Genomic DNA, 27,970 nt, shown 5'->3' with positions numbered 1-27,970 from the left:
TCTCCACTTGGGATTGGAAAATGGGCATACGGTGCCTCCCAAAAGTATTTGTCCACTTTATAATTATGTATTTGTATTTTTTTTCTCATCTGTATGATGCTAAAATGTTTCAGAACATTTGTATGATGTATCATAAAGACAACCAAAATATTGTAGTAATACTAACAAAATATTATTCATGAGTTGATGTTAAAATAATTATTTTGAACTCCAATTTAAAAAGCAATGTCTGATTTCAATTGGTTACATTTCATTTCATATTAATTAGGGGTGTCAAAATTAAGTGTTTATTTTTAGTTAATTTAAAGTTCCTTTAATGACACTATTTTTATTTTTATTTTAACGCACAATTAACAACCGCCCCTAACTTAAAGCATGTATCAAGGGAATTCCATACAGTCGCAATACAGCAGACACATCCATGTCAAAATTTAGCAGTAATAAATTTAATAATAATGCATATAATTGTGGAGATGAGGGTCAAGTTGTATTTTACTATTTTAAAACTGTGCAGAATTTCCCAAGTTACTTCATGGTAAAGAATAGATACCTGTTAAAATGAAAAGAAAAATGCACTGAGCTCTCTCACCATCTTACACATGCAATTATGCCTTCTAGTGGCAGAAAAAAATACCTTAAAAATCAATATCATACTCATTTTTTACTATAAGTACATATTTTTAATTTTAACTCAGTTTTATGAATTAAATATGTTTCTAATTATGTAAACAGGAGTATGAAAACTTAGAAAAAAATATTGTATTGCACATTTTATTGTACATTTAGAACAGATATAAAATTTGTGATTAATCGTGAGTTAACTATTGAAGTCATGTGATTGATTAATTATGATTCAAAATGTTAATCGCCTTACACCCCTAACATTAATTATTACTAGGGGCAAGGGCACCTGGGATTGGTGGTGTGATATCACATCAAAAATGAAAGAATACTATATAAGCAGATAAAGCCTCATCAAAGTTGTAGCATAAAATTATACTATTATACTATTTTTAGCATTTTTTTTTTAAACACAAATATGGATTATTTTCATTTTCAGATTCAACAACATCAAAATAACCTCAAACCATGGACACAACAAAATGTGTGTTCACCAGCATAATTGCATTATTCCTAAACGATACGATCCTCTCCTGTCTTGTCTACTCAGGCCTTGCTTGATGTAGCAGCCAATGAGGGCTGGCTTGTTACAGTTTTAAGTATCTGCAACCTGGTGCAGATGATCGTGCAAGGCCGCTGGCTGCATGATTCTTCGCTACTGACCCTGCCACATGTCGAGCAACAGGACCTCTACTTGTTCAGGTAAGCATTACACTCAGCAACATACTACCCAGACCTTCCTTGCGCTTCTTCTAATCAAGAATTACTCGGCTTCATGGTTTTGAATTTTCAAGAACAGATTTGCTTTTAACCCTTGTGTCCTCCTCCTTGAGCATTTTTTTTAACTTTACAGCATTGATAAAGGGTGCAAAAAAAGGGCCTCCAAACATTAAGAGAGCTTTTTCGCTAAAATGAGCAAACATTGCGACCAAATACGACCAATTTTTGTTTAAGGATTTTGTGAAAACAAATTTTATGAAAAACAAGCTACCAAATGAGGCCTTTTGTCCTTAAAAACTGCCCCATGTTGTTGTGACTCATGTGCATTCGTGTAGCAATGTTGAACATTCTGTCGGCTCAAATGTAGGAAATTGTCAAACCAGAAGGGGAGAGGAAACGCAGGATGCTACAATGGACCAATCGAAGGGCTTCCTGAGTTGATGGCGACCTGCAATGGAAAGGAAAGCATTTTTGCAGCAATTGTCAACCATAACTTCTCTTCAATTCAGGTTACTCAGGTAAAATTTGTTGATGTAATGTATCCATTTCTACTTTCATCAAAAATTTGTTTTTTTTTAATAAGCATGTTGTGATTACACTTGTACCAAATGTCCCCTTTTGTCCAGACATGTTCACATTTTTTTTTTTTATCCTTTCCAGACGGGTTTTATAAATTCATGAAAATGTCCGGTTTTCATTGTGCAGCAAATGCAAGTTATGTTATCACAACTGGTAGACCGCCCAAATCGTAAGGGGTGTTCAGTTCCTTAACGTTCAAATACTTTCCTGAGCCGGGACAGCGGCCCAGAATTTTAGCTCAGTGCTAAAGCATTGAGCTGCACACCAGAAGATGTGGGGACAAGGGGGGTGGCATGGCTCAGTGGTAGAGTAGTTGTCCTGCAAACCTGAGGCTGTGGGTTTGATCCCAGGCCAATAAAATAATGATTACAAAAAAAAAAAAAAAAAAAAAATCTTGATCGCTGGAGCAGAAAAGGTTGCGCTCACAATATTCTGTCAGTTATTCATTTCTGAAGTAAGACTTCAAGACAGTACAGCACTTGAATATTACGTTTTTAATAGTTACTGATGACCTGTTTCGCTGATTTTTTACAGCTTGCTTTTTTTTTTTAACAGTAAGTAAATTAAAAAAAAAAAAAAAAAAACACATTTTTAATGGGGGAAAAAAATACTAAAAATGAAAGAAAAAATATGAATGAAAAAGCATTCATAACACACTAAAAATTATACCAAAACAAACAAAGAAACAAACAGAAATACATATATATAATTAACAGGAATTAAAAATAAATAAATAACGCAAATTTCCATTATCGCGGGCAGTTTTTGAAACATAACACCTGCAATAAACGAGGAAACATTGCGTTTTTATTAGTTACTGATACTCTTGCACACCCATGCACAGCATTAGCAATGACATGCCATGAGCAGTCTTGCCATTGTGATCCCAGATACCTCCAGGATCCCCAATTACAGCTCCACTGATGGGGTTTACTGCTCCAATCTAAGTGCTAATTGCAGCAGTAATGAGAGTGAACAGGCACTGCGGCAGGCTCTGCAGCGTCGCCCAATCCGTGGACCCGCTTCCATCCTTCCCCACCTTTCCTCCCCTCATCGCCCCTGCCCTCCCACAGTAGGGTGGCCTCGCTAATTAAATAATTAGATGTGCAGCAGTGTTCCTGTCTGGTTTGCACAGAGTGTGTAATCATCACATAAATAGCCTTCTGCTTTTCTCCCCCAAGCTCCCATATGACGCACAAATACATCTTTCTTTGCACTGCGTGTTGCGCTTCGGACTTAATTCTCCATAAACACTCTCAGCATTGGACATTTGATTTGTCATAGTGTTTTACCTTAGCTAAATTTGGACAATTTGGTTATTTACTAGTAGTTTCGTGGCCACTTTCTTAGTTAACATTAACGCTGCTATTGTGACCTTTTTTTTCCTGTTTGGCCAGATGTGGACCTTCCTCAGTCATCTTCCAGTGGTGGAGGTGGCGTTGAGCGTCAAGGGGTGGTGGGAGGAGAGCCAACAACAAACAGAGCGCCAGGTGCCGGCCGCAGGAGCAAACCTGAGGGAGGCCAGCACCTGGTTGGATGTCCACGCTGACCAGGAGTACGTTTTGCAAGTGTCACTGAGACGTATCAACCAGGGCCAGCAGAGGGTCAGTATGGCACAAATGTTGGAGATAAATAAAATGGAGTTCATATTAATTAACTCATTTGCTCCTAACAACGTATAAATACGTTCTATTTAAAATGTTTGTTTTAAAATGTAGTGATTGGAACATAATTCACCCACGGAACGTTGGGACGAAGGGGGAATTTGTTGGGATGAAAGGATGAAAGGATAAAAGGACAAGATGTTAGTAGGTCTGTGAGCCTCGTGCAGAGTTAGTTGTTGTTGCTGTTAAACGCTGAGAAGCTGATGTCAATAAATCGCCGGTCTTTGGCTCCGGACTTCAACAAAAAAAAAAAAAAAAAAAAAAAAAAGTTTGTGTCCCAAAGACATATGTATACGTTTTTTATGTTTGTTAATGCTAGAGCGTACTGAAAGCTTTGATGCAGCCTCTCAACTGCAAAGAACGGTTGAAGAAATATTTGTATTTATTTTATTGCAATATTGAGTGGAAAAAAATGCATTTACGGGCCATTGTTTTCCACAATTGTTCAGCTGGAATGGAGACATAATGCTTGTGTCCTGATTGGTCAACACATAGTTGTACTTTTTCAAGGTTTTAGTGGAATTAATTGGATAGGTCAGGAAAAGAAACACATTAAAATAGTTAGGATTATGACGGATGAAGGATTCAAAGCTGTTTTTTGTTCTAAGGTAATAATATCAGCTTACTGCACCACTGTACCTTGTCTGTTAATTTTCTATAGTGAATTGGAATTTTCTTGAATTAATAGGCAAATGACATGATGTTTATGGTATAGTATACTGTCACATTAAATATATGTAGCCAAGTTTTGTAGTTTGTTTATTTATGTAGAAGACTAAAACTGATAGTTTGTAGATTATCATCATGGATCGTGTGTTATTTTTTTAATGATAGATATTTGTTTTCTTTTCACAGAGTAGATTGATGACCTACAATTAGTTTCAAAATCGCAAATTGTGCACAGAAATTTAAAATTATTTTTACATTTTCTGTACTCCAACAAGAGTCAAACACTCAGCCAGATAAATACATAACATCCACCATTTGGTTAAATGTCCCTTAGCCATTTTGCGCCTTTATCCATTCCCAAACCAGTGTTCGAAAGTATTTGGGGTTATTAATATTATCTCTTTGTAACAAGCAATAATGTCCACGTGTCAGCCATCTTGCTGTTCATTTTGAGGTGAACTCAAAGAATTTGCATTTACTCACCTCCACTCTCGCCATTGTGGCAAAATACTTGATTCTTTGTCCTGTGTGACCATAAAACCCTTTGACCAGAAGGCATTTGGTTTCTCCATGCAAGCAGCTGCAACTTTCCGTAAAGCTTGAAGGTGTCGATTTCAGAGCGGGAGCTTCTTTCTTGGTCCGCACCGCTCTCAGTCCATCACGTTGTAAAACTCACTTCACTGTCATCAACAGGCATTGGTTTCCCAGCCGTGCGACCTCATGGCAGGCTTGAGGCTTTCTGGGTTGTTCCTGAACATTTTGATGTTAAAAAAAAATCTGTTAAAAACTGGTGCAGTTGGGTGTTCCAACAGAAGAATGATCCCAATTCGTTAACCATTTGTGGACTCCTGAGACTTTGATCTTTTGGCGAACTGGGGATTTCGAGTTTTGTTTCATCTGTCTTTGTTTGAACAGAGGAAGCAGGACAGTAAAGCTCAAGCTCCAAGATTCCCCAAAGTGAAAGATGAAGGCTGGTTCCTCGTCATTGGGGAAGTGGATCACAAGGCCTTGCTAGCAGTCAAACGAATCGGATACGTACGCAACCACACGACAGCATCCGTCGCCTTCTTCACACCAGAGAAGACTGGAAAGTAAGATTCCATCCTGATCAAAGTATTTAAAGCCAGAATGTTTGGTTCATTCCACCATGTCATATTGGTGTCACGTGGGTGCCTCGTTGTCAAAATGTTTGTCTTGTGCTTTCAGGTGCATCTACACATTGTACTTGATGAGTGACAGCTACCTGGGTCTGGACCAGCAGTATGACATTCACCTCAATGTGACGCCAGCCAGCATCGGTGCCCAGGTCAACACGGAAGTCACAGACTAAATTACAGGATGTTGGTGCTTCAAAAAATGGCACCTAACGGCACCACGTATACTGTGAAACAGTCGGAGGTGGGCCTTCCGTTAATATTGACGGAAGGTCTGTCAATCTGTCAATGACGGATGCCCGTTTTGTTGTAGGGAAACTTTGGAAAAATTGCTCATTTTGCTGAGCAATCGACGGATGATGGATTGACAGTCCGGCTTGAACTATCACGGATTGATGACGACGGAAGGGTATCGCAACTGTTGACGACTGCTGAATGATGGAAGCTCAAAATGAATTGACACACCCCCTCTGGAAACGGTCATTATAACATGAACTTTTTTTTTATTTTTGTTTTTTTTTGTTTTTTGACCAAACAATGAAGAAGAAATGTGTCTAAAACCACAAAACATGCTTGTTTCAATGAATTTTCTTAATTTACCTTTGTGCAAAAAAATAATGTCTTGAACTGAAAAGTTCTTGGAATATTGATTTAACAGGACAAAATGCACTTAGTTATGCATTTTACATTATTTATTCTATTAATGTTTGAATTACATGAGTGAATCATGATGACCGCTGGTTCCTTGGTTTGGACATTTTTTGCTTTTCTTTTTATGTGATTTATCTTTTGTGAATAGATGGGGGGAAAAAATGAGACAATATAAATATATATTTGCAGAGTGGATTTGTGGCAGTGATAATTCAACTTGTATGTGTGTTTGTGTAATATTTTTCTTCAAAACCTTCCATGATTTTCTACAACAATGTCAAGGATACTGTTAGAATCAGTCCCACAGTAAAGTTTATGACATGAAATTATTAAGCACATGATATATGAAATGATTGCTGAATATAAGGACATCATACACATATTATTTAGGATTCTTAATGCACTCATAATTAAAATCTTAGACACACATTGAGTACAATACAGATCTGTATATAATATGTTTGTTTTTTCTTTGTGTCTCCTGTAATCAGTTTTTTAGTTTGTTTTTGTTATTAATCCCAGACACACGTGCCCACAGTTTTCCCAATGCTTCAATGGACATCAATTATACCCCCTATTCGTGTATTGTACATTTGGTTAGGAAGTGTGTGGTCCTCCTATATGGCACCCAGGAGTCCTGGTGAAAAATTGTGGCACCCCTAAGTTGCCCATGGTTATATGTCAGTCTTGACTTCTCTGAAGCTTTAACATTAAATTATTATTATTATTATTTATCCTATACTTTCCCAGTAGGAGACTTGTAATTAATATGCACTTGAAGCGAAGGTTAACGCCAGCGTCAAGCACGCCGTGATCTTCAAGCATCCTCGATGATTTGCTTGCATTATAAATAGCCAACAAAACGAGTCATATAGTCCTCCAACGTTGACATGTCACATGGCATGGAATGTGACAATAGTTTCAATCCAACATAAGCGTTCTAAGCAAATAAAAACTTTCAAAGATTAAAATATGTAAATAATATATCAAATATTCTGTTAAAAGTTTTGTAATAGTTTGTTTCATATTTAGTTCAAATTAAGCCTTTAAACGGCGATCTTATGACTGGGACTAAAATTACACGTTTCAGCAGTATGTGTATATATATATATATATATATATAGATATATATATATATATATATATATATATATATAGATATATATAGATATATATATATAGATATAGATATAGATATAGATATATATATAGATATAGATATAGATATATATATAGATATAGATAGATAGATAGATAGATAGATAGATATAGTTTTGCATTCCGTTTTTGTCCTCATTCTGACAGACAGACAGACCGGTGCTTGGTATCAGGTGTTTAGGCCAGAGGTGATCGAGTCTCGTTTGACAGCTGAGCCAATCGTCGTTCATCATGCAGCACGTGACTAGAACGCATAGCCAATGGGAACCGAAACAATGTGCATTGTTGTCCAATAGAAGCTGACCTGTGTAGAATCTTTTGGACTCGTCCACTTGATTCAATTCACTCGGGATGCGGAAAGGACGAGGCGCACAATTTTGGACATTTTGACCACGTTCAACTCTCGTCTGGCTAAAGCGAGAATTTTGTCGGGTCTTTGTCGAGGTAAGAAAACAAGCTTTATGAGTGACTTATTGAAGAGGATATTAACACAAAGTCGGCCTTTATGGTTTTCTCTAAACTTGAACATGTACACTCCCCCCCCCCCCCCACTCCAGAATCTCAACATGTAAAATCCAGTGGAAATGTGACGAATTATTTCATGTACAACTGACGCCGACCTTCTCTCTCGTCCACGGGCGTCGCAGCTGCTTTGGAATGCGACGAGACTTTTCTGCGTAACTGCAGGTGGACTCCGAGCCGAGGAAGAAAAGACAGCATGAAAGAGAAATCGAAAAACGCCGCCCGGACTCGACGGGAAAAGGAGAATAGTGAATTTTATGAACTGGCCAAACTGTTGCCGCTCCCGTCGGCCATCACGTCGCAGCTGGATAAAGCCTCCATCATCCGCTTGACAACAAGCTACCTCAAAATGAGGATCGTTTTTCCTGAAGGTGAGACTCGTGCATTAGCTATAGCCTATATTTCTTGGACCTGTTCATTTTGTTTTTTAATATAAAAATAGAAATAAAATGTCACAAGATGCATTTTATTTTTAACCTTTAACATTTGGTCTACTCTGTGCATATTGAACGTTAACGAACTTATTTTAGCATATTATAATAGCATAATAATTTAGCAATAAAATGAGAATTTTAATATTAAATGCGTTATCCGTTTCACAAACAAATCAGACCTGAGTGAAACGGAACAATTCAGAAGGCCGAGATTCGAACCCACACCTTCAACTGTGCTGCTTACGATTTATTTATTTATTTTTATTTTTAATTTGAAGTGAATAGCGTACATGAATTCCTTTGAGCCAGACTCATTTAAGAGCCTCGTTCATGCGGTTTGATGGAGTCCCTGTGATGAGGATCCATGCCGCGCGCGTGACTGCTGCATCGCCTCGCAAATTAGCAGCATGCACGTCTGATCCTTCAACATATGGGACTTCTTGTATAGCCGCACAATTTCACTCACAAACAACCTGGTCGGGAAGCACCGAAATCAGTGAAATATACAGTGCACTTCGAATGCAGCCGGCATCAAGGTAATATATCATCTTTATTTATTTATTTATTTATTTCATGTGGACAAACTTTACTGTCCTAAGTTACAGAATGCGAAAGAAAAACAGAAAGAAAGATAATTAGTGCAATGATGAAGTAACATAAATGCCATGAATAAAAATTATAATCAATAAAAGCAACAGCAAATGTAAAAATGTTATTTTATTTTCTGACCGTGTTGCTGAGGTTTGGGCATGTGGTAAATAAACTTTACAATTGAACATAACATTGTTGATGTATTGTATACAGGACTGTCTCAGAAAATTAGAATATTGTGATAAAGTCCATTATTTTCTGTAATGCAATTAAATAAGCAAAAAATGTCACATTCATTACAAATCAACTGAAATATTGCAAGCCTTTTGTTTTAATATTGCTGATTATGGCTTTTTTTATTTATTTATTTTACTTGGTCTGATGAGATAGGATAATTGAGTTTTCTTAAACTGTAAGCCATAATCAGCAATACTAAAATAATAAAAGGCTTGCAATATTTCAGTTGATTTGTAATGAATCCAGAATTGCTTATTTAATTGCATTACAGAAAATAATGGACTTTTATCATAATTTTCTGAGGCAGTCCTGTAGTTGTCCACGTGTTAATACATGTGACGTTGGAACGTCAGCGGTTCAAGTTGTTCGAAACTCAAATTCCATCATTCTTATAGCGCCCACTTGAACAAAAATTCATGATCGATGATCAAACCAATCAGTGGCAACACTATATTTGTTTATGGTAATAATTATATGCCTAATTATCACTTGTATATCCACGTCTCAGGCTAGTCCAGTACGGTTTTAATAATTTGGGATTTAAAAAAAAAAAAGTGTGAGGTAAAATATTGGCTATATTTTTAAAAATCTAAATAAAAGTGAGCTATAGGTGTAATATATATGAGGCTTATTTTGTTTATTTTGTATGTGACACAAATACTAATGCTTCATTAAATATGGTGTCGTATCACGTGACATTTCCCCAAAATTATTTACACTTATTAGTATATTGTAATATCTCGTTGTTTTTTTAAAATTTATTTCGTTGATGATTTAAAAAAAATCCAACTGAGTCTTTTATGCTGTTCATATATGAGAACATAAACACAAACTCGTAATAAGCTGTAGCAGAAAAAGAAAGTCGTGTAAGCTAACATTATTGCGTCCCAAACAAACTTCTTCAGTGATCAATTATCCATTCATTATTTTGTTCCTGATGAAAACCTTAATCCAATTCAAGTATATTTCTTCGATGGTCTTTTCTTGTACTGGAGGCGATGCGATTGTGTTCCGAGTCCAAACAGAGAAGTCCATATGATGTTCCCCACATGCCGCCTGTTTATTCTGCCGTACATTTGCATTTCAATTCCAAGTCTGCTGCGCAGACTCGTGTTTGTTTTGTCCGCTTTGGGTATTGGGCCTCATGCAGCTTAACTCAAAAGCTTTTTTTTTTTTTTTTTTTCCCCTCCTTTTGAATAGTTTATGCTAATACTTTCACAGGACAAAAATGTCCGAGGATAGTTTCCGTGTTAATGATGAGGTTTATTAAGATGTGCTGCAGATTTCAAGCTGATGACAGATACTTTGCAGCCAACATTGCAGTGCATTATGGCGCACAGATTTAATCCAATTTCCTCATTTTCATCGAAAACATATTCAATTGAATATGAGACAGAATTCCTTTCCTGTCCTCTGTGTATTATTAAAATGATTATTACTATATATACACGATTTTCCCCTCATGAACACATTAGGTTATTTATTTAATATCGTCTTTTTATTTTTTTTAACATTATGTATTTGTGTGTGATTTTCTTATCAGGCCTTGGTGAGTCATGGGGCCACGTGAGCAGGCGCTCTCTGGATGGGGTCAGCCAGGAATTAGGTTCCCATCTCCTACAGGTCTATTATTATTATTATTATTATTATTATTATTATTATTATTATTATTATTATTAGTATTATTATTCAAGTAGTTACTGGTGTCTTATCTCCCACCATTTGCCACCCACTGGTCTCCTTGTAGTACTTGAGGACTTAATGAGCTGATCGCATTCATGGTCATGCTCAGGCCTCAATCTGTCTTGGAGTCTTCATACAGCGCATGAAAATCATCTCTCACATTAGCAACAACACAAAGGGGAAGGTTTGCCTGTGACAAAGCCATGTGGGTATATAGCAATTAGAAACAAACGTGTGCCATGTTGTATGAATAGCTTTACAATGTATATTTTTAGGATGTGAAAACACACACATATACAAATATTTAAATATCTGAAAAGACAAATGACTGGAGTCCTCATCTGGCGAAGACTACAGCCTACTTTTATTTATATATTGTGAGATGAATTGTGTATTTTCTATCAAAACAGTATTAGCTTGTATTTATGCTTCCACAACTCCTCTATGATGGGCACCTTTTAAACAGTAATAGGATCATTGTAGCTTCAAAACTAAGTTGGTGTCAACCCAAGCAAATGTTTTTTTTGTAAATCAATTATTTCAGCTGAAAAATGAACCTATTCACCTATTTACAATAGGGATGTAATGATAAGGGCAATATCATGATATTGTGATATTAAAACTGACACAATATTGTCGTCATTTTCACAATATTTAAAAGGAACACATCTGTTAAAAATCAGGTTGATTTCCATTTGTGCAGTTCTAGCAACCTCTAGTGGCTAGTTTGTTAGTGCAATTTAATTTTCATTAGGGATGTTTTGGCCTTCTATGTTTAAAATCTATGCTAATTGTCAGATGAACGGGGAACCTAATTTGCTTGTGAAGCGATCAATGTATGCTTGCATTAGCAAGTAAGTGCCTCAATATTGTTATTAGAGATTATTGTAGGTGGTTTATATGCATTGCTGTCATGTACAAAAGCACAATATTGTCCAAGGCACCATCTGTGCTCCATTAAAAGAGAGCAGAGTATGGACCTGGGGAAAAGAATGACTATTAAAAAATCAAAAGAAATTTTGAAAGTTAGCTAAAGCAAAAAATGTGGAATATGAAAATTAATCATAATAACGGTATTTTTTTTAGCTGCTTGTGCTTCTTCAACAGCAAGCTTTGAATGTGGCATATTGAAAGTGAGCCTGCATTGCTAGACTGACTCAAGTGCAGAATAGCAGAATGGCAATTTGGGGTTTAGCTTCGAGGCTTAGACAGTTGAGACCCCAAAGCCACTCTATGAATCAAATAAATTGCCTCCTTTTTATTTGGCTCATTTTAGTTTTCTGAACTCAACTCCATCTTCAGCAATGCACATTCACTACACATAGATTCTAATAATAGCGATTTGCAATGAGACACTGCAACACACCCACATACATGCGATTAAACACTGCGGTCATAAATCACACTGTCCAGATCTTTGGTTTCTTGTGCTCATTAGTTACAGTAACATCTCTGTTGTTTATTTCCAGACATTGGACGGCTTTATTTTTGTGGTTGCTCCAGATGGGAAAATCATGTACATATCGGAAACGGCCTCGGTCCATCTGGGTCTGTCTCAGGTTGGTTTAACAAAGGTAATGTTAACTCCGTTGCTATGTCGCACCTGAGGCGTCACGGTCCTGACATGGTTGTGCGTTTCAGGTAGAGTTGACTGGAAACAGCATCTTTGAATACATTCATCCTGCAGACCACGACGAAATGACAGCTGTTCTCACAGCACACCAGCCTTACCATTCACACTTTGTCCAAGGTAAACAATCACCCTAAGCCATGTATGTACATGATATGAACTCGTATTTAGAGTGATCGATTATCAAATTAATCAACAATGATTTTAATAATTGAGTAATCGATTTGAGCCATTTTTTTTTTTACTTAAAATAATCGAAATCTTCTGACTTCAGCAACTCAACAGTAATTGTTCACTGATTTCTGTCGTCCTTCATGAAAGAAGTCTGATTATATTCTAGTTTAATCCAAATAAAGACATTTGCAAACATGTTTTTACGTTGGAAAACAATGACCGAACCAGTAACATAGTACATCAATCGCTTTAAAAAATAAAAAAAATAAATAAAACATACTGTACTAATATGAAGTACGAAACAATCACTCATCAATACTACCACTACTACTAATAATAATACATTAACTAATTATAATAATAAATTAAATTAAATTGTAATAAAATAAAATTTAATAATTAAAATAAAATTAAAAAATAATTATAATAAAATAAAATTAATTGTAATAAAATAAAATTATAATAATTATAATAAAAATACAATTAAATAATACAAATTAAAAAGTCATAAAAAGTAGTAATAATAATAATAATAATAAATCAGGGGACTGCTTTTTTAATACACGTTAATGCAAAATTAAAATGAATCCAATTCGTCGCTAGATGAATCAATTCTAAAAATATTCGATAGTGTTAGCACTACTCATATTATTATAACTTCACGCAATTGTGAATCCTGAAAAACATTCATTATGATCCTATCTATGAGAAGCAACAATTCACAGCAGTGTAGCATCTTTCTTTCTTGTATGTATTATTCTTTTGCTCATTTTAAATCATGCTGAATAGGATTTAGACATCATCAAAGAGCAAAATGTGCGTCTGGCCAAGACAGGTACTATTAGGCTCAGGAATATAACCTATTTATCTATAAGACAAAATATATATTTATATGTATATCTCCAATAACATTATTTCTCAGTATTCATGCAATTTCTGTGAGAAGTTGACTCTACTTATTCTGTTTTTTGTCTTTTCAGAATATGAGATGGAGCGCTCGTTTTTTCTGAGAATGAAATGCGTCCTTGCAAAAAGGAATGCTGGGCTTACATGTGGCGGGTACAAGGTCAGAAGGAGGGGGGGGGGGAGAGATTGTTTTTATGTAATTACTTAATAATTGAATGGAGATTGGCTCATTACCCAGGTGATTCACTGCAGCGGCTACTTGAAAATCCGCCAATACAGCCTGGACATGTCTCCATTCGACGGCTGCTACCAGAACGTCGGGCTGGTGGCCGTCGGCCACTCGTTACCACCCAGCGCCGTCACGGAGATCAAACTGCACAGCAACATGTTCATGTTTAGAGCCAGTCTGGACATGAAGCTCATCTTCCTCGACTCGCGGTATGTTTTTTTTTTTTTTTTTTAAATTAACATGTTTACACCACTGCTGCCCTGGAAATATGATATCGATGTGTGTCATTTCCACATTTTTCTCTCAATACTTTCATGGATTTGTTTCCACTTTGGATTGCGTGTAAATATGAGAACACTTAATGACAGCTGAAAGTGTGTGTGTGTGTGTGTGTGTTGTTTAGGGTGGCAGAGCTGACAGGCTACGAGCCACAAGATCTCATCGAGAAGACCCTCTATCATCATGTCCACAGCTGTGACTCCTTCCATCTGCGCTGTGCACATCATTTGCGTGAGTAGTTGAACATGCAATATTATCATTCTTTACCCTCTAGCTTTTCTATTACATTTTTGAAGGAAGGTAATGCAAAAATTTGCTGGAAGGTTATTGGTAATGTGATTTACTAGAAGCTATTTTTATCCCCCTCCCCCCCTTTTTTTTGTAGTGCTTGTGAAAGGACAAGTCACCACTCGGTACTACCGTTTCTTGGCCAAACATGGCGGCTGGGTGTGGGTTCAAAGTTATGCAACCATCGTACACAACAGTCGCTCCTCCAGACCTCACTGCATCGTCAGCGTCAACTACGTTCTGACGTAAGTACCTGATATTTGCCACAATGCTGCTTATAGACCCTTTCATGGAACATGGAACCTAAAATTGTAAATGTTCTTTTAAAGTCTTACAATATGGAAAATGTCCTTCATGCTAATCTTGAACATCCTCTGAAAAACCTCATGAATCTTCAGCTCAGAGAGTATTCAAATCATTAAATCCACAAGATTTGATGTTATTTTTTCCCTTTTTTTAAAAAAAGCATAGATTGTACCTGGTTGACCTCTCATGAACAAAGCAAATGCTGCAGGGTATCTTCACTGGATGATGCTACCATACCTGACTTCCTACTTTTACAGGCAGAGCAAATCTTGACACACATTTATTTGACCTCCTAAATTCAGAATCCAGAAAAGGGTTGGTTAATCAAGCCTTTTTTTTTTTTTTTGTACAGCATATTGTTAAATGACCGCATCACTCTATTGGACTGAAATGTTTGAAATAAAACATACATCAATCAGACGTTTTGCACAAGACATTGAACTACTGTACAAAATAATGTTTGATAGGTAAGGGGTGGACTTTTTTTGTAAGGAATGTTATCGGTGGCAAATGTGTCCGTCCACTAGCCTTTGTGTACATTTGAACAATGAATACGAAGTGATAAGGGCAGTTCACCTGAATGTGAACTCTGACTGTGTGTGTGTTCAAGGTCTGATGACCTTACTGTATGTTGTCTGTAGACCTGCCACTGCAGAGTGTCACTAAAGATATTTCACCAGTGAAAGCATGCGACCACAAAGGCTTGGAAGGGGAAACGGTTATATGTGCACCAGGAATCATTTACCATTACAATGATTATTTTGCAGATTTTCTCAATCCGAGCCACAGAAGAATATTGTAAACCCCTTGGGGAAACAAAAGGGTGTAGGGGGCGAATCATAAATATTTGTGCAATATCAATTTAGAAATTATATGTTTTATGAACTATTTAAAAAAAAAAAAAATCCCATCTCTTCACCTCCTCACTTTGGTCGTGACCAGAGCATGGTATTGCAAGTGTAAAGACTACCTTTGGGATTTGATATGGTGCTTTACAAACTTCAGTGTGACAGGTTATGCTATGGAAAAGTAGACTACAGGTTTTCAGAGCTCTGGATGAGTACAAAAGTTTCCCTACTTTAAAGTGACAGTGTTTAATAAGTGACCACTAGATGTCGCTACAACATAGAATGCAATCGAAGCACATGCATTTCGAAGCACGCAAACTACGGTGGCTCAGAGAGACCACACTTTGCAAACTTACCACCAATTCTTATTTTGCATGAGCAAACAAGCATCTCGGGTGACGGCCACTTGGCAGCCGGTGTGAAGCCCGGCAAGTGACGCCAAAAGACTGAGCAAGCCGGATTCAGCCGGAGCAGCTAACAAGCGCCTAGTGGGAGTTTGACTAATTCTAAGCACAGAATAAATTAAGTGTCTAATCCGATTAATTAAATCTATCTGGATGTACTGTATACATTATTGCTATCCGGCAGAGGTGGGCATTCCGCCCATACAGACGGAAGGTCCGTCAATCCGTCAATGACTTGTTGACGATTAACGAATGATGGGAAACTTTGAAAAATTGCCACACTTAGATTTTTGTCCGTCATTGTAGTCATTTTGTCAATGATGCAACGCCCATTTTGATGATGAATGATGAATTTGGGAAACATTCACGGATGCCCACTTCGAATGACAGATTGACAATTACAATGCGGTTTTGCTTGAAATATTGATTGATTGATGACGACTGAAGGGAGTCCCGACTGTTGACGCTCCCATCTCTGCTATCCAGTTTGTGTAAAAAAAAAAAATGACGAGAGCAATGGAAGAATGGATCACTATTTGTCTCGAGTAAATCTCCGCCAAGGATTTCAGCCATGCCAACTTCCATGGAACACTTGAGAGAGAAATCGATTCCTTTTTCACATTACTAAGACGTCAACACTCTCCAAGCCTGATTTAGCCAGACATAGCCTTTAATCTCCTAATGTATTTGATTGGTCTGCTTTCCCTCTGTGCGGTGTTTGTTAATGGCCTTGCTTCAATCCCTCTAGTCAAAAAAGCCTCCCAACAGCCGTTCCAGCTCTTTCTGAACATCCCAACACTTCCAAGTATTAATGCTGTCACACATGGACACGCAACGCTTGGTGTGTGTTGGTCTGTCACAATGAGGCTCAGAAATGCTAAAGCAAATGTTAATGAGCTTTTGCTGGAAGGGAAAAGAATAACTATTGTGTATGTGATTTTTCAGAGAGACATGAGACAAGAGACCTCTCTCTATTGTACATCTTTGGAACGTAAATGTAGAATATCACGAAAAAAAAAAACCCACTACATGTAATGAATATTTGTGTCTTTAGGGAGACGGAGTATAAAGGCTTCCAGCTCTCTCTGGATCAGGTCACGTCCAAGGCCTCTTTCCCTTTCAGCAGCAATACGAGCAGCCTAACGGAGTCAGGCAGAGCCACCAAGAGCAAAGTATCCCGCCCCAAAACCAAAGCTCGACTCTCACCATACAATCAGGTATTTTAGATTTCGATTTAGAGTTAAACCTGTTTACAAAGTGTTGAAGAAAATGATCAGGTTATGATTGTTTTTCTTTGTTTGTTTCTCAACCCAGCATCCAAGTTTTCAGACGGAGCGCTCTGATTCAGATCAGGACAGTCCCTGGAGGGGAAGCCCCCTAACTGACACAGCCTCCCCACAGATGCTGGAGACAAATGAAGGCGCGGACGCCTCCTGCGTGTACAAGCAGTTCACTGATTCTGGCCCACTGTGCTACAGTGTGTCTGAAGAGCAGCATCGTACCGCTGACTGTCACAAACGCATCCATGTTCACGCTCAAGGTCAAAGTTGTGAGCGGGGTCGATGTGAAGCTGGACGCTATTTCCTTGGAGCGCCTCCTCCCAGCAGGGACTCATGGTGGAGCACAACACGGGCAGTCTTGCCCCTCAGCAAAAGCTCAGTGGAGAACCACGAAGGATGTGATGCCGGCATGACACATATTACAGCAGTCCACAGTTTTGATGGTAATAACGTGCATCTAATCTTGAATACAGTTTAAAACTCATTCACTGCCTTTGACAAGTAAACTTGTCAATTGTATTTTTTTAGAATTGGGATAGATGGGGGAGAATCTGATTTTGCTCCACTGTAAATGTCAAACCGTCTGTAAATGCCCAACCATCGGTAGAGGACATCATTGCCCCATTTTATATGAAATAATCACAGTTTCAGAGTCCATGGGAGAAATGGCTGTATTTTGGCATGTCTCAGTCGTCTCCCATCTGAGAGGTTGTGGGTTCGATCCTCACCCCTGGTGACCATGTCCTTGAGCAAGACATTAACATTGGCATTCATGGTTCCCTCAGAACCTTAGGCCCTGTTCACACGGAAGCAAAGCCGGCTTCGTTCCCCAAACAAGACAGAAAAGTTTCAAAACATGTGAGTGTCCAAAAGAAGACGCCAAGGACGTTTAATGGCTGTAATATATATGCCAAGTCTGGAGTGGCGCTGTGGCGCCGCCACGGGGGATTAACGGAAAGCGTAGAAGAAGAATCAGCGAAGACGAACCGCTGATCTGAATAACCGATAAGCCAAGATTTTGAGGCCCCCACATTACTCCTCCCAAAGAACGTTTCTCGGCATATGATCCGATACTTTGAAACAGCATGATTTGATGTTTTAAATTTGTTAAACATAAACAACAGGACATAGACATTTTACAACTTGCCTTGAATACATGTATGAAATATATTCTTAATGACGTATACAGGAGGAAACGTGTATATTTTTATTAAAGAATTATAACTGTGTGCCAAATCTAATATTGGGGTCTAGGAACTGAGCTATAAAAGAAAAAGGGTGTCTTCAAAGTAGTTTATACAGTAGTCTGCTTGCGAGATGGGAGGAGTAAGATGGCCGCCCTGTCGTTTCAATGTCTTGCACGGGCGTGTATGGGCTATCGGCTATCCAGTAATATACACAGATCAGTGAGACAAACAGAAGTGACAATGCCGGGTGAGCTAAGCTAAGGAGGTTGTGCTAAACGACGACGACACGGCTATCCATCATCATTGTTGTTGACAGACTGGCAGTTCGTGCGCAATCATGCGAGAATTACATCATCACTGGAGGAGTATGGTGTCCACAATGGAACGTACGGGGTGTGTTTTGAAATCTTTCCACTCTAGAGCCTGGTTCCAAAAGTGATCGGTTTCAAGCGCCGAAAGTGCGCCGCCGAGTGGACGAACTGCCCTAACAGTAAGAAACTTTTGCGGATACATTGCAACGGGCTTTCGTGTGGACGAGGCCTTAGCTCACGAAGGCCAGCAGCGCTCATGCAGTCCAGAACATGACACTCCAACCACCATACTCGACTGTAGGCAAGACAAATGTGTATTTGTAGTCCTCACCTGGTTGCCACCATACACGCTAGACAACATCTGAACCAAACAAGTTTATCTCGGTCTCATCAGACCACAGGACAGGTTGACTACTTTTCATTTTGTCAATGTCATTTATTCAGTGTTATGTGTCTTAAAGGTCGCAGTCATTGGGATGAGGACAGTGTGGTGAGCTCTCCAGATAGAGGCTCCACCAGTGACTCGGGAGATCGCCAGCGCAGTGACCAGTTCAGGTTCAGCCCACAGGAACCCAGCAAAATGGAGACACTTATACGAGCAACGCAGCATATGATTAAGGAGGAGGAAAGTCGACTCCAGCCACGAAAGGCTCATCCAGACACTCCACTGGGGCAGGTCAACGGACTGTTGAACAGCGCCGGTCTCTGCTGTACCTCAGAATATCCTCAAAGGCCAATACAGGCTGTGGTGTGTCGCCGTTTGAGTCACGTGATTAGCCCGGTGCACAGCCCCGCCCACTTATCACGGCTGAGTCCGGGGTCTGAAAGCCTAAACAAGTCCAAAGACTACCTCCAGGCAGACCTGGGCTCTCGGTCTTTACAATTACATTACCCGTTGGGTCGAGCAGGCCCGTGTTCGGATTCTCCCACCCCGGCCCCATCTCTGTACCCACCCCACACCCACTTTAGGCCATACTTGGAAAAACATGCACCCTACCCTCTGACAGGCTATGCTCTTGAGCACCTCTACGAGCAAGAGAGCCTCCGAGGCTACTGCACTTCTGCCAGCACGGATATGACCCCTCACCTCCGCGTGCCAGCAGAACAGACTCCCGGACACAAAGGCACCTCTGTCATTATCACCAATGGCTGCTAACACTCACTTTACACACGTACTTGAACTGATGTCAATAAGCCCCTGTGACTGCCTGGTTAGCCACCATCAAACTTCACCATTCTGATTCAGGCTCCTCTATGCTGAAAACATTATGCTAAACTTCTCTGAAAATGACTTCCTACTACTTGTAACATGTCATAGTTAGAGTTTAGAACAGTTACCCCAGTATTACCTAATATTAAGATTTGCCTAATATTCAATATGCCAATAACGAGATCTCATCCATGACTATTAGAATGCATTAAGTCCCGCCGCACACCAAGCGACACGACCAGATGCTATTGAACTGTCGCACAGTGTGCAGGAATCTGAAACCAGTTTTCATGAGTGTCAAAACGTTGGCAACTAGTTTTGAGACAATTAGAAATTTGAATCGCAGGTGAACAGTGTTGCAGTATCATAGCTTTAATGGCCAATCAAAAAATGCCAAGCAACAGCTACAAATACTGTACGAATACGTTAAATATATGTGTATTACAATAATAGTTATTGTATTTATGTAGCTATGGCTAGCAAAGCAAAGCGTAGACAGTCTCTGAAATGCACAAGTGCAGCCAATAGCGTGTCCAATATCCACACCCTGTCCTTTGTTCTTGTCTGTTTCCTCTCTAGCTACAGCGTCCAGGGCAATCTGCTCCTTCCTTGACAATCACAACATCTTGTTTGTGGTTTAAAACAAATAATGCAATATTTCACTTTATATTTATACAATATTTCACCTCAAAAATTCGTTTCCTGCTAAGACTACAGTTGTTCCATTGCGTGTCAGCAGGTGATTGGTGGGGACTCGCACACTCTAAGCGGTTTGTACTTGTTCATTTCAATCGTGTTCAGTCACATCGCTCGGTGTGCGGTGGCCCTAATAAATATTTAACGGCCATTTTATGTATCGAGCTTCAAACGGTCAATCAAGTACAGTACAGCACTGACACTATACATACAATACACTACTGCTAAATTGGTTTTACATCTTTGCTTTGTAGTCTGCTAGACTTGAGTGTTCACATATTTCAATGATTATTTTTTTTTTCCATTAGATAAAGAGTAGTAAGAAAATAATAGGAATACAAATGTAAGTTACAAGTTTGCTCATAATTAACCAGCAACTAAAATGCAGGTACAAAGTAGAACGAACAACAAAACACACACAGCACCACTGCCACTGAATTTGAAATAGCTACCAGAATCTGCTTATTTACATCCGTGTAAAACAGAGGTCTCCAAGTTCGGTTCTCGAGAGCCCCGATCCAGCCGGTCTCCGTCCTTCAGCACAGCTGAATCTAATGATCAGCGAATGAGCAAGCTTTGCAGAAGCCTGATAACAATCCCGATCATGAATCAGGTGTGTTAGTGGAGAGAAACATGAAAAACAGGCTGGATAGGGGCTCTCGAAGACCGAACTTGGAGACCCCTGCTGTAAAATATTACTTAAGTATGTTCGGTAATTTGACACACCAAAGACAAGAGGTTTGTTGAAAAAAAAAAAATGCACATTCAAGACTTGAGATTTGTTTGTGCAACTCTTCACTTTGGCTGTGCAAATCTTTGCATTGTTTATCAAAGCTTTTGGTTGAGGTGAAATAAAAGAGTTGGATGTGTTGCACTTTGCAGTGATGCATAGAAACGTCTCATGGTATATATTTGTTAACTAACTAATTATGCAAATCATTGATGTTTTTCATTGCAGATTTTATTTTTCTTCTTACTAACAGTCCCGAAATTTCATACAGATCCTGACACTCATGACTGTCATGAATGCGAAGTGATAACCAAGAGAACTTGTTGCACAAGATGTCTGCAGCTTCGTACATGTGAATGGAAATAATGATTGACAGGACAAAAAAACTAACACAAAGTTACACAAGGAAAACAATGCACTCTTTCCATATTAGCCATTTGGTAATTACTGCAGGGAAATCATGTCCATGGTGACAGGCCAAATCCTCATAGCCTATCAAAAAATCTAAACAATGTTTAGAAAAAAACACACACAAAAAAAAAAACACAAGTGTGGACTGACCAATAATATAAAATAAAAAAATTTACCAAATATTCTGGAGGTTTCAGCCAATATACAGTTTGACTAGTCTAAAAACATCAGACAGCTTCACTGTAAAAGATCCTTGAAGTAACCATAGTCTACGTGGCTTACACTTTGTACCCATTTTTTTTTTTTTAAGAAATCCTATTATGAGCTAAATTATGTGTTCCGTCTCTCAATGGCGTCCTGTAAATATGCACAATTGATAGGAGCAACATGTTTTTGCACGTCTTTATTTGAAACACTGCTACAGTCATCCCAAATGTGATGGTGTGTAAAATTTAGTGTGTTTCTTTAAGAAATAAAATCAGATTGCAGATTAAATATGTTTTGTTTTTGCACAGATTCACATGCACCCCATATCATTTAATCAAAAATCATTGCAAGCCCAGTAGAAATATGTAAACAGTGCAAATCAACCTGCTATTCTAGACCATTAAACATTTAAAAATATATGTATGTATATATATTTTCTAATGTATCAGTGTAATAAAAAGGAAACACTTGCATCCCTCAAAATACCAGTCATATTTCAGCAGCGGAGTCTGTTTGCAACTGAATTGAAAGATTTTCTTTTTTCAGGCTGAAAGCGTCAGTAAAATGTGCAGGGCTTGCGTGAAGCTGCACTGGCAAATAAAGAGCTGATGAAAATCAATACGGCAGAATTCTCCATTAAGCCTGATGATTTGTGCCGATGTGGAGGTAAGAGATGAAGCCTCCTCATCAGGCTGATGGACGTTTGCTGTTTGCTTTATTCATCCCAGGCTGATCTGCTGCTCCACTTTCCCCCAGGGTGCTTCCCCCTTTACCTCCATATTAAGAGCTTTCCATTCTGATAGTTTCTTCTCCCTATTCATGCAATCTTTTCACTTTTGAGGCTGATGCAACTCATCACTAGCATCTCACCAGGAAACCAGCCAAGTGGCATGTGATATACTGGCCCATTTTAATCAACAAACAGATTACAAAATGTTGAATATCTATACGGAGCATAGTTTGAGTAGATGCTTATGCAGATTATATGAGCTCTCATACACGTCGTGAAATCATTCTCTTGGTCCGCTCCTCTCAGAACGTCCTCCAACCTTTCCCCCACACTGCAATTCTACTCGTTCTGGTCCATGTCTAATTGGGGTTCGATGAGGTTAACGTCAGAAATCATTTATTTTGTAAGGGAGCCCACTCATGACCGTTCTGACATCAATCTTATTGGCATATAAAAACGGGTGCTTTTCAGACGTGTGTAAGTACTTAATTTACATGCACACAACTACCAAGTAGGGGAAAAACATTCTTAGATAACTGCTTTAATGGTACATGATTGGATACTAATTGGATCACTAACTCTTGTTATGAAGTCAAATTGAGGGTAAAGTCAAATTGTGGGAAATTGACTTTTTAATTATCTTATTATCCTTACTTTTGCCATCACATCAACTGATTCAGTAGTTCAGTTTAACCAACTCAAATTTTTCAAATGCCCTCTTTCCCATTTGCACTGGTGGGCGCCAGAGCTCTGTACTGGGGCCCCTTTGTTTTCTTGATCTTTCTGTCTTGTTGCATTACCTCATGACCAGCCTTCTTAGCAACCGCAACTGTGTTTTTGTTTGGTGTCCACCATACATTACAGCTTCTCCAGAACTTCACTACCAGAGCCGCCTCCATGATGATCCAACACATCACTCCGGTCCAGCAGTAACACGACTGCTTCCCAGTCCAGTACCACATCCAAATTTAAATACAGTACTACCTTGACTAACAAGTAGTGTTGTTCCGATACCGATACTGCATTAAAACAGTGGTATCGGTATCGGTGACTACTCACAAGTTACATGCCGATACCATTAATTCCAACACTAATATAGGATTTTGGATGCAGCATCTTGTGTCTTGCTCGTGCACGACATTCACTGATATGTGACATGTTCACTGCATGCCGATCTAAGATATCCTATTGGCCCTTGAATGCTCTGAACCAATGGCAGGACAGCTTTTTCATGTTGAGGAAAAAAAAGCCTTAAGTATCGGTATGGTATCGGTATCGGCCGATACTGCAAAGCTGGGTATTGGTATCGGTATCGGGGGCCAAAAAATGGTATCGGAACAACAAGTGCCCTGACGTACAAATATATATATATATATATATATATGTAGTTGGAGTAGTAGTAGTAATAGTAGTAGTAAATTGTGGGTTAAGACATCAAAAAAGTATAGGACATTTAATTTCGTATATTAATTATTACCGGTACTTATGTCCTCAATAATTTAGAAAGGGAAAGCTGATTAGAAAAGGATTATTATTATTATTATTATTATTATTATTATTATTATTATTATTATCATCATCATTGTAATTATTATTATTATTATTATTATTATTATTATTATTATTATTATTATCATCATTGTCATTATTATTATTGTTATTATTATTATTATTATTATTATTATTATTATATAAACGAGATAACACATAAAATAGAACAGAATCAAAGTCTGAGATCTTCTTTGTGTTTGTCTATGCGAGGCTCAGCTGTGAAAGCGCGGGATGTCTTTTGTATTGATCCCCGATAAGAAGACAACAGACTTCAATGTTAGTTTTTCGGATTATCTCCGTTCTCATTCCTTGCTCAGTATTCCTATCCCATTTTCAGATGTGTGTCCATATGCTCAAATGTCAGAAAATGTCACCAACCATCAGCATCGTTAGCTTGATATGCCAGCTGTGGGAAAGAATTTAATAATGCAAACAATATGATACAAATTGCCTGCAACACCTTCACTTGGTATCCACTGTCCACTAGTAATGTTTTCCTCCGCAGTTAATAAATTTTGTTTATCATCCCGAATAAATGCTCATTGTACAAACATTTGTGTCGTTTATAAGCCAAAACAACATCCACCATGCAATACAGCTTATTCACGTCTTTGGCGGCCACAACAGACAACTGCTCTATAATTCTCACCCTGTTTCACCCCGACTTTCTTATTTTGTGTCGTATATGCTCAATTCAAAATATAAATATTCACAACTCTTCGATTTGTGTGGCTGTACATTCTTTATTGGCCCTGTACCTGTTTACGTTCCCTAAATTTTAGATTAGAACATCTTTCATTCTTATTTATCAGTCTTACAAATTCCGTCTTGTATTACTGTCACTGTCAACAGAAATGAACTGCTCAGCTGTTTCATATGACTTCCGTCATTTGTCCATGGATCGTGCTTCTGCACTGTAAAAAGTGGCTTCGTGCCAGATGTCCTCAAGGTGTTAAGGGGGTCAATATGGGGAGGGGTCAATGTGGTGAGAAGGCCCATGACATGGGGACAGAAGTCTGCCATTAGACTGCCTGTCTGCATTACTGTGGTGACAAGGTTAAAAGCTTGGAGGCCTATGGATTGACCTGCCAATACGCTGCATGTAATTATTGGGCATATTAAATATTATTGGATTTTTTTGTGTCTTACAGAAAATTGGAGGAATTCAGTAGAAAAAAAAGGATCGTATGCAAGAGTAACGCAATATGGCAGCCTCGCGGCTTCAAAAGTCTTGGCCAGATTGGTTCAGATCATTGGTTCGTCTTCTTCGCTGATTCTTCTTCTACGCTTTCCGTAAACTCCCTGCGGCTGCGCTACAGCGCCACTCCAGACTTGGCATATACATTACAGCCGTCAAACATCCTCAGCGTCTTCTTTTGGACACTCGCATGTCTTGAAACGTTTGTCTGTACAAGATTTGTTTGAGGAACGATTTGTTTGCTTCCGTGTGAACAGTACATTCAACTACTTTTATGGCGGTGGAACATGCATCGTCTTCCTGCTTTCTTGCATTTGGGTCCTTAAGCCCATAACAAAACATGACAAGGATGAATCACTAAAAAAAACAAATACATTTGCAGCATTTAGTGGACCCCACTTTTTTCCCCTCACAAGGCACCAAATCCCGAGCACCATCACTGTATGTGAATACTGTCCGACTATTATGGCTCCTTCTCAATGAACAAGTCAGAAGGACTTCTTGGATATTGTCATTGACATGACAGCTTCATATAGTCTGTACCCATCTTGGGTGGGCGCGGCTAGCCATGCTTTAATAGGATAATCTCCATGACAGCTCAGCTCTTTGTTCCTCTTCCAAGGATCATAAAAGGGAAACATCAACCTGATCTCTTACAAGCAAGACTTAACATCTCAGACATCACAGTATTCTCTTCTCCAGATATCAGCATCCGCATTCTGTTGTAGATGCCCAACAACCAGATGGTCTTTGTGTCTTTGATGTCTTTTTGACTTGAGCGCATTATTTAAGGTAGATCGTGGGTTTGCAACCTACGGCTCTGGAGTAACGTGGCTCCCTGTGGATCTCGAAAAAAAATAGTACAATTTTTTATTATTTTACATATTTATTTGAATTTTTTTTAGGTAAAATATCCTTTGAATTAATTAACAATTTAGATTTAAAAGGAATAATTAAAAATCGGACAAATGTCAAAGTTCAAATTTGTAAGTTGTCAGACAAAGACAGCCGAAAGGTAAATGATTTTTTGTTTGTTTTTTAAAATACGATAAAAAAAATAAAAATAAAAAATAAATTTTAAAAAAGGACAGTAAATGTCCAAAAAATAAAACCAGAAAATCACTATATATTTTTCACAACACAAAAAAACTCAGAACATGTATTTTGAAAAAGGCAGAAAAGAAAACCTTGAAAAAGTAACCATAAAATGTCCAAAAGAAAAAGGTAGAAAATGGCAATATAATAACACAAAATTGCCAAAAAGTCATAAATCCATTATTTTTAAAAGACAGAAAAATGTGAAAAAGTAACTGCAAAATGTCAAAAACAAAAGAAATACCAAAAATTATTAAAAAAAAAAAAAAAAAAAAAAAAAAAAAAAGTCAGAAAATTGAAAGGAAAAAGTGGGGGAGTCAAAATAAATAAATAAATAAATAAAATAAAAGCCATAAAATGTTTACAAATGAAGATGAGAGGCAGGAAATTAGCATAGTATGGCCAGAAAACTGCCAAAAATGTCAGAAATTTGACAGAAAGGCAGAAAAGTTTAAAAAGTGTATGAAAAACTAGTTATAATAAAAATTACAACCCCCCCAAAAATTCCAAAAACAGAAGACAAAACTAGAAGAAAACGAATCTTAAAGTTTTGGATGCTGCATGTTTTCTGTTATGGTGCAGCACTTACTAGCTTTTGGGCCCTGAGTACATTAGAGTAACACTAACACGCTGTTTTGTTCATCAAAACATTGAAAGGTTTTGCGGCTCCAGGCAGATTTGTTCATTATTATTTGGCTGAAAATGGCTCTTTTGACAGTTACGGTTGCTGACCCATGGGGTAGGTGAACCGTATTCAACAGAATTAAATATATTGATATATGTTCATAGCATAGATTGACTATTAATTTTTTTTAATTAAAAATCTCCTATTCAAATCAAACTCCATAATGCACATGTTTAGAAAGTTGAATAGATTTATATAGCGCTGTTTTGACTGGGGCAGCATTTTAGCTTAACAGTTAGCATAAATGTGACTGGAAAAATTGTTTGCATTTTTTAAAATAAATGTAATGCTGAGCATTAATCAGTATGAAAATTCATTAATGTATTACTTTCTTTCAATAAATGTGTATTCAATGTTGTTCAAGCACAGTCCACATATAATAGGTGGTGGTCATGAACACCAACTAAACGTAACTGATACTCAATGACCTTTGCCCCTTGCATCCTCACGACTTGACCTGTATTGTCAGCCCTCTCTTATTCAGTTGTTCATTCCTAAGTGCGGATGCATGTAGGAATGAACAACATGTGTTATATACATTGCCATCCATAGCGGGTGAACACAATCCCCTTGGGCAGCCTGGCAGGAGCGGGCTACATGACACTGTGACAAGCAGACTAATGCAGGAACAAGCAGAAAGTGGATTAAGCAAAAATCCTACAACTGATTGCAATGTGTTGCCGGAGTCGCGATAGAGATGAGATGAGGCAGGTGTAATGCAACAATGAACTCTTTCAAATATTAAACTACTGTTTACTTGTGTGCTTGTACGAAAGGGTAGACTACATTACATCTAGTTTGGCATTTTTGATTTTGCTTTTATTTAACCTTCATTTATCCAGATAAAGCAAATGAGAACAGTTTGTCACTGTACAATATGATAATGAGGTATTTACATAATACACCAATAGGTATCAGAGCAATCGGAACAT

General features: G+C 38.1%; 2 protein-coding genes across 6 annotated transcripts in view; both read left to right on the top strand.

The window, feature by feature from the left end:
• The window catches only part of ascc3 (activating signal cointegrator 1 complex subunit 3), a 51,221-nt gene extending 44,707 nt beyond the window's left edge, over window positions 1–6,514 (top strand). For both annotated transcript variants that reach the window (XM_077527209.1, XM_077527208.1), the window contains 5 exons: window positions 1,172–1,323; window positions 1,709–1,859; window positions 3,318–3,524; window positions 5,169–5,344; window positions 5,460–6,514. In XM_077527209.1, coding sequence (XP_077383335.1) covers window positions 1,172–1,323; window positions 1,709–1,859; window positions 3,318–3,524; window positions 5,169–5,344; window positions 5,460–5,583 — 810 coding nt within the window. In that variant the 3' untranslated portion in view covers window positions 5,584–6,514. The remainder of the gene's footprint in view (window positions 1–1,171; window positions 1,324–1,708; window positions 1,860–3,317; window positions 3,525–5,168; window positions 5,345–5,459) is intronic.
• A 1,039-nt stretch (window positions 6,515–7,553) lies between these two features.
• sim1a (SIM bHLH transcription factor 1a) lies at window positions 7,554–22,067 on the top strand. 4 transcript variants are annotated; one of them, XR_013284441.1, is made up of 13 exons: window positions 7,554–7,660; window positions 7,774–8,109; window positions 10,544–10,623; window positions 12,153–12,257; window positions 12,325–12,433; window positions 13,468–13,553; window positions 13,632–13,831; window positions 14,026–14,132; window positions 14,287–14,434; window positions 16,802–16,964; window positions 17,062–17,470; window positions 18,987–21,169; window positions 21,433–22,067. XR_013284441.1 is itself a non-coding variant. In XM_077528146.1 (12 exons), the coding sequence occupies exons 2-12, from the start codon at window positions 7,935–7,937 to the stop codon at window positions 19,679–19,681; spliced, it is 2,277 nt and encodes a 758-aa protein (XP_077384272.1). In that variant the 5' UTR covers window positions 7,554–7,660; window positions 7,864–7,934; the 3' UTR covers window positions 19,682–22,067. The 4 variants fall into 4 exon arrangements, 3 of the variants coding, with proteins under 3 accessions (XP_077384272.1, XP_077384273.1, XP_077384271.1); XM_077528146.1 differs by having other exon boundaries at window positions 7,864–8,109; window positions 18,987–22,067; XM_077528147.1 differs by having other exon boundaries at window positions 12,153–12,242; window positions 18,987–22,067.
• The last annotated feature ends 5,903 nt before the right edge of the window (window positions 22,068–27,970 follow it).

Source organism: Festucalex cinctus, chromosome 7 (genome assembly GCF_051991245.1).
Source record: "Festucalex cinctus isolate MCC-2025b chromosome 7, RoL_Fcin_1.0, whole genome shotgun sequence".
In the NCBI taxonomy this organism is placed as follows: domain Eukaryota; kingdom Metazoa; phylum Chordata; class Actinopteri; order Syngnathiformes; family Syngnathidae; genus Festucalex; species Festucalex cinctus.
This window is presented reverse-complemented; position numbering and strand designations above follow the sequence as displayed.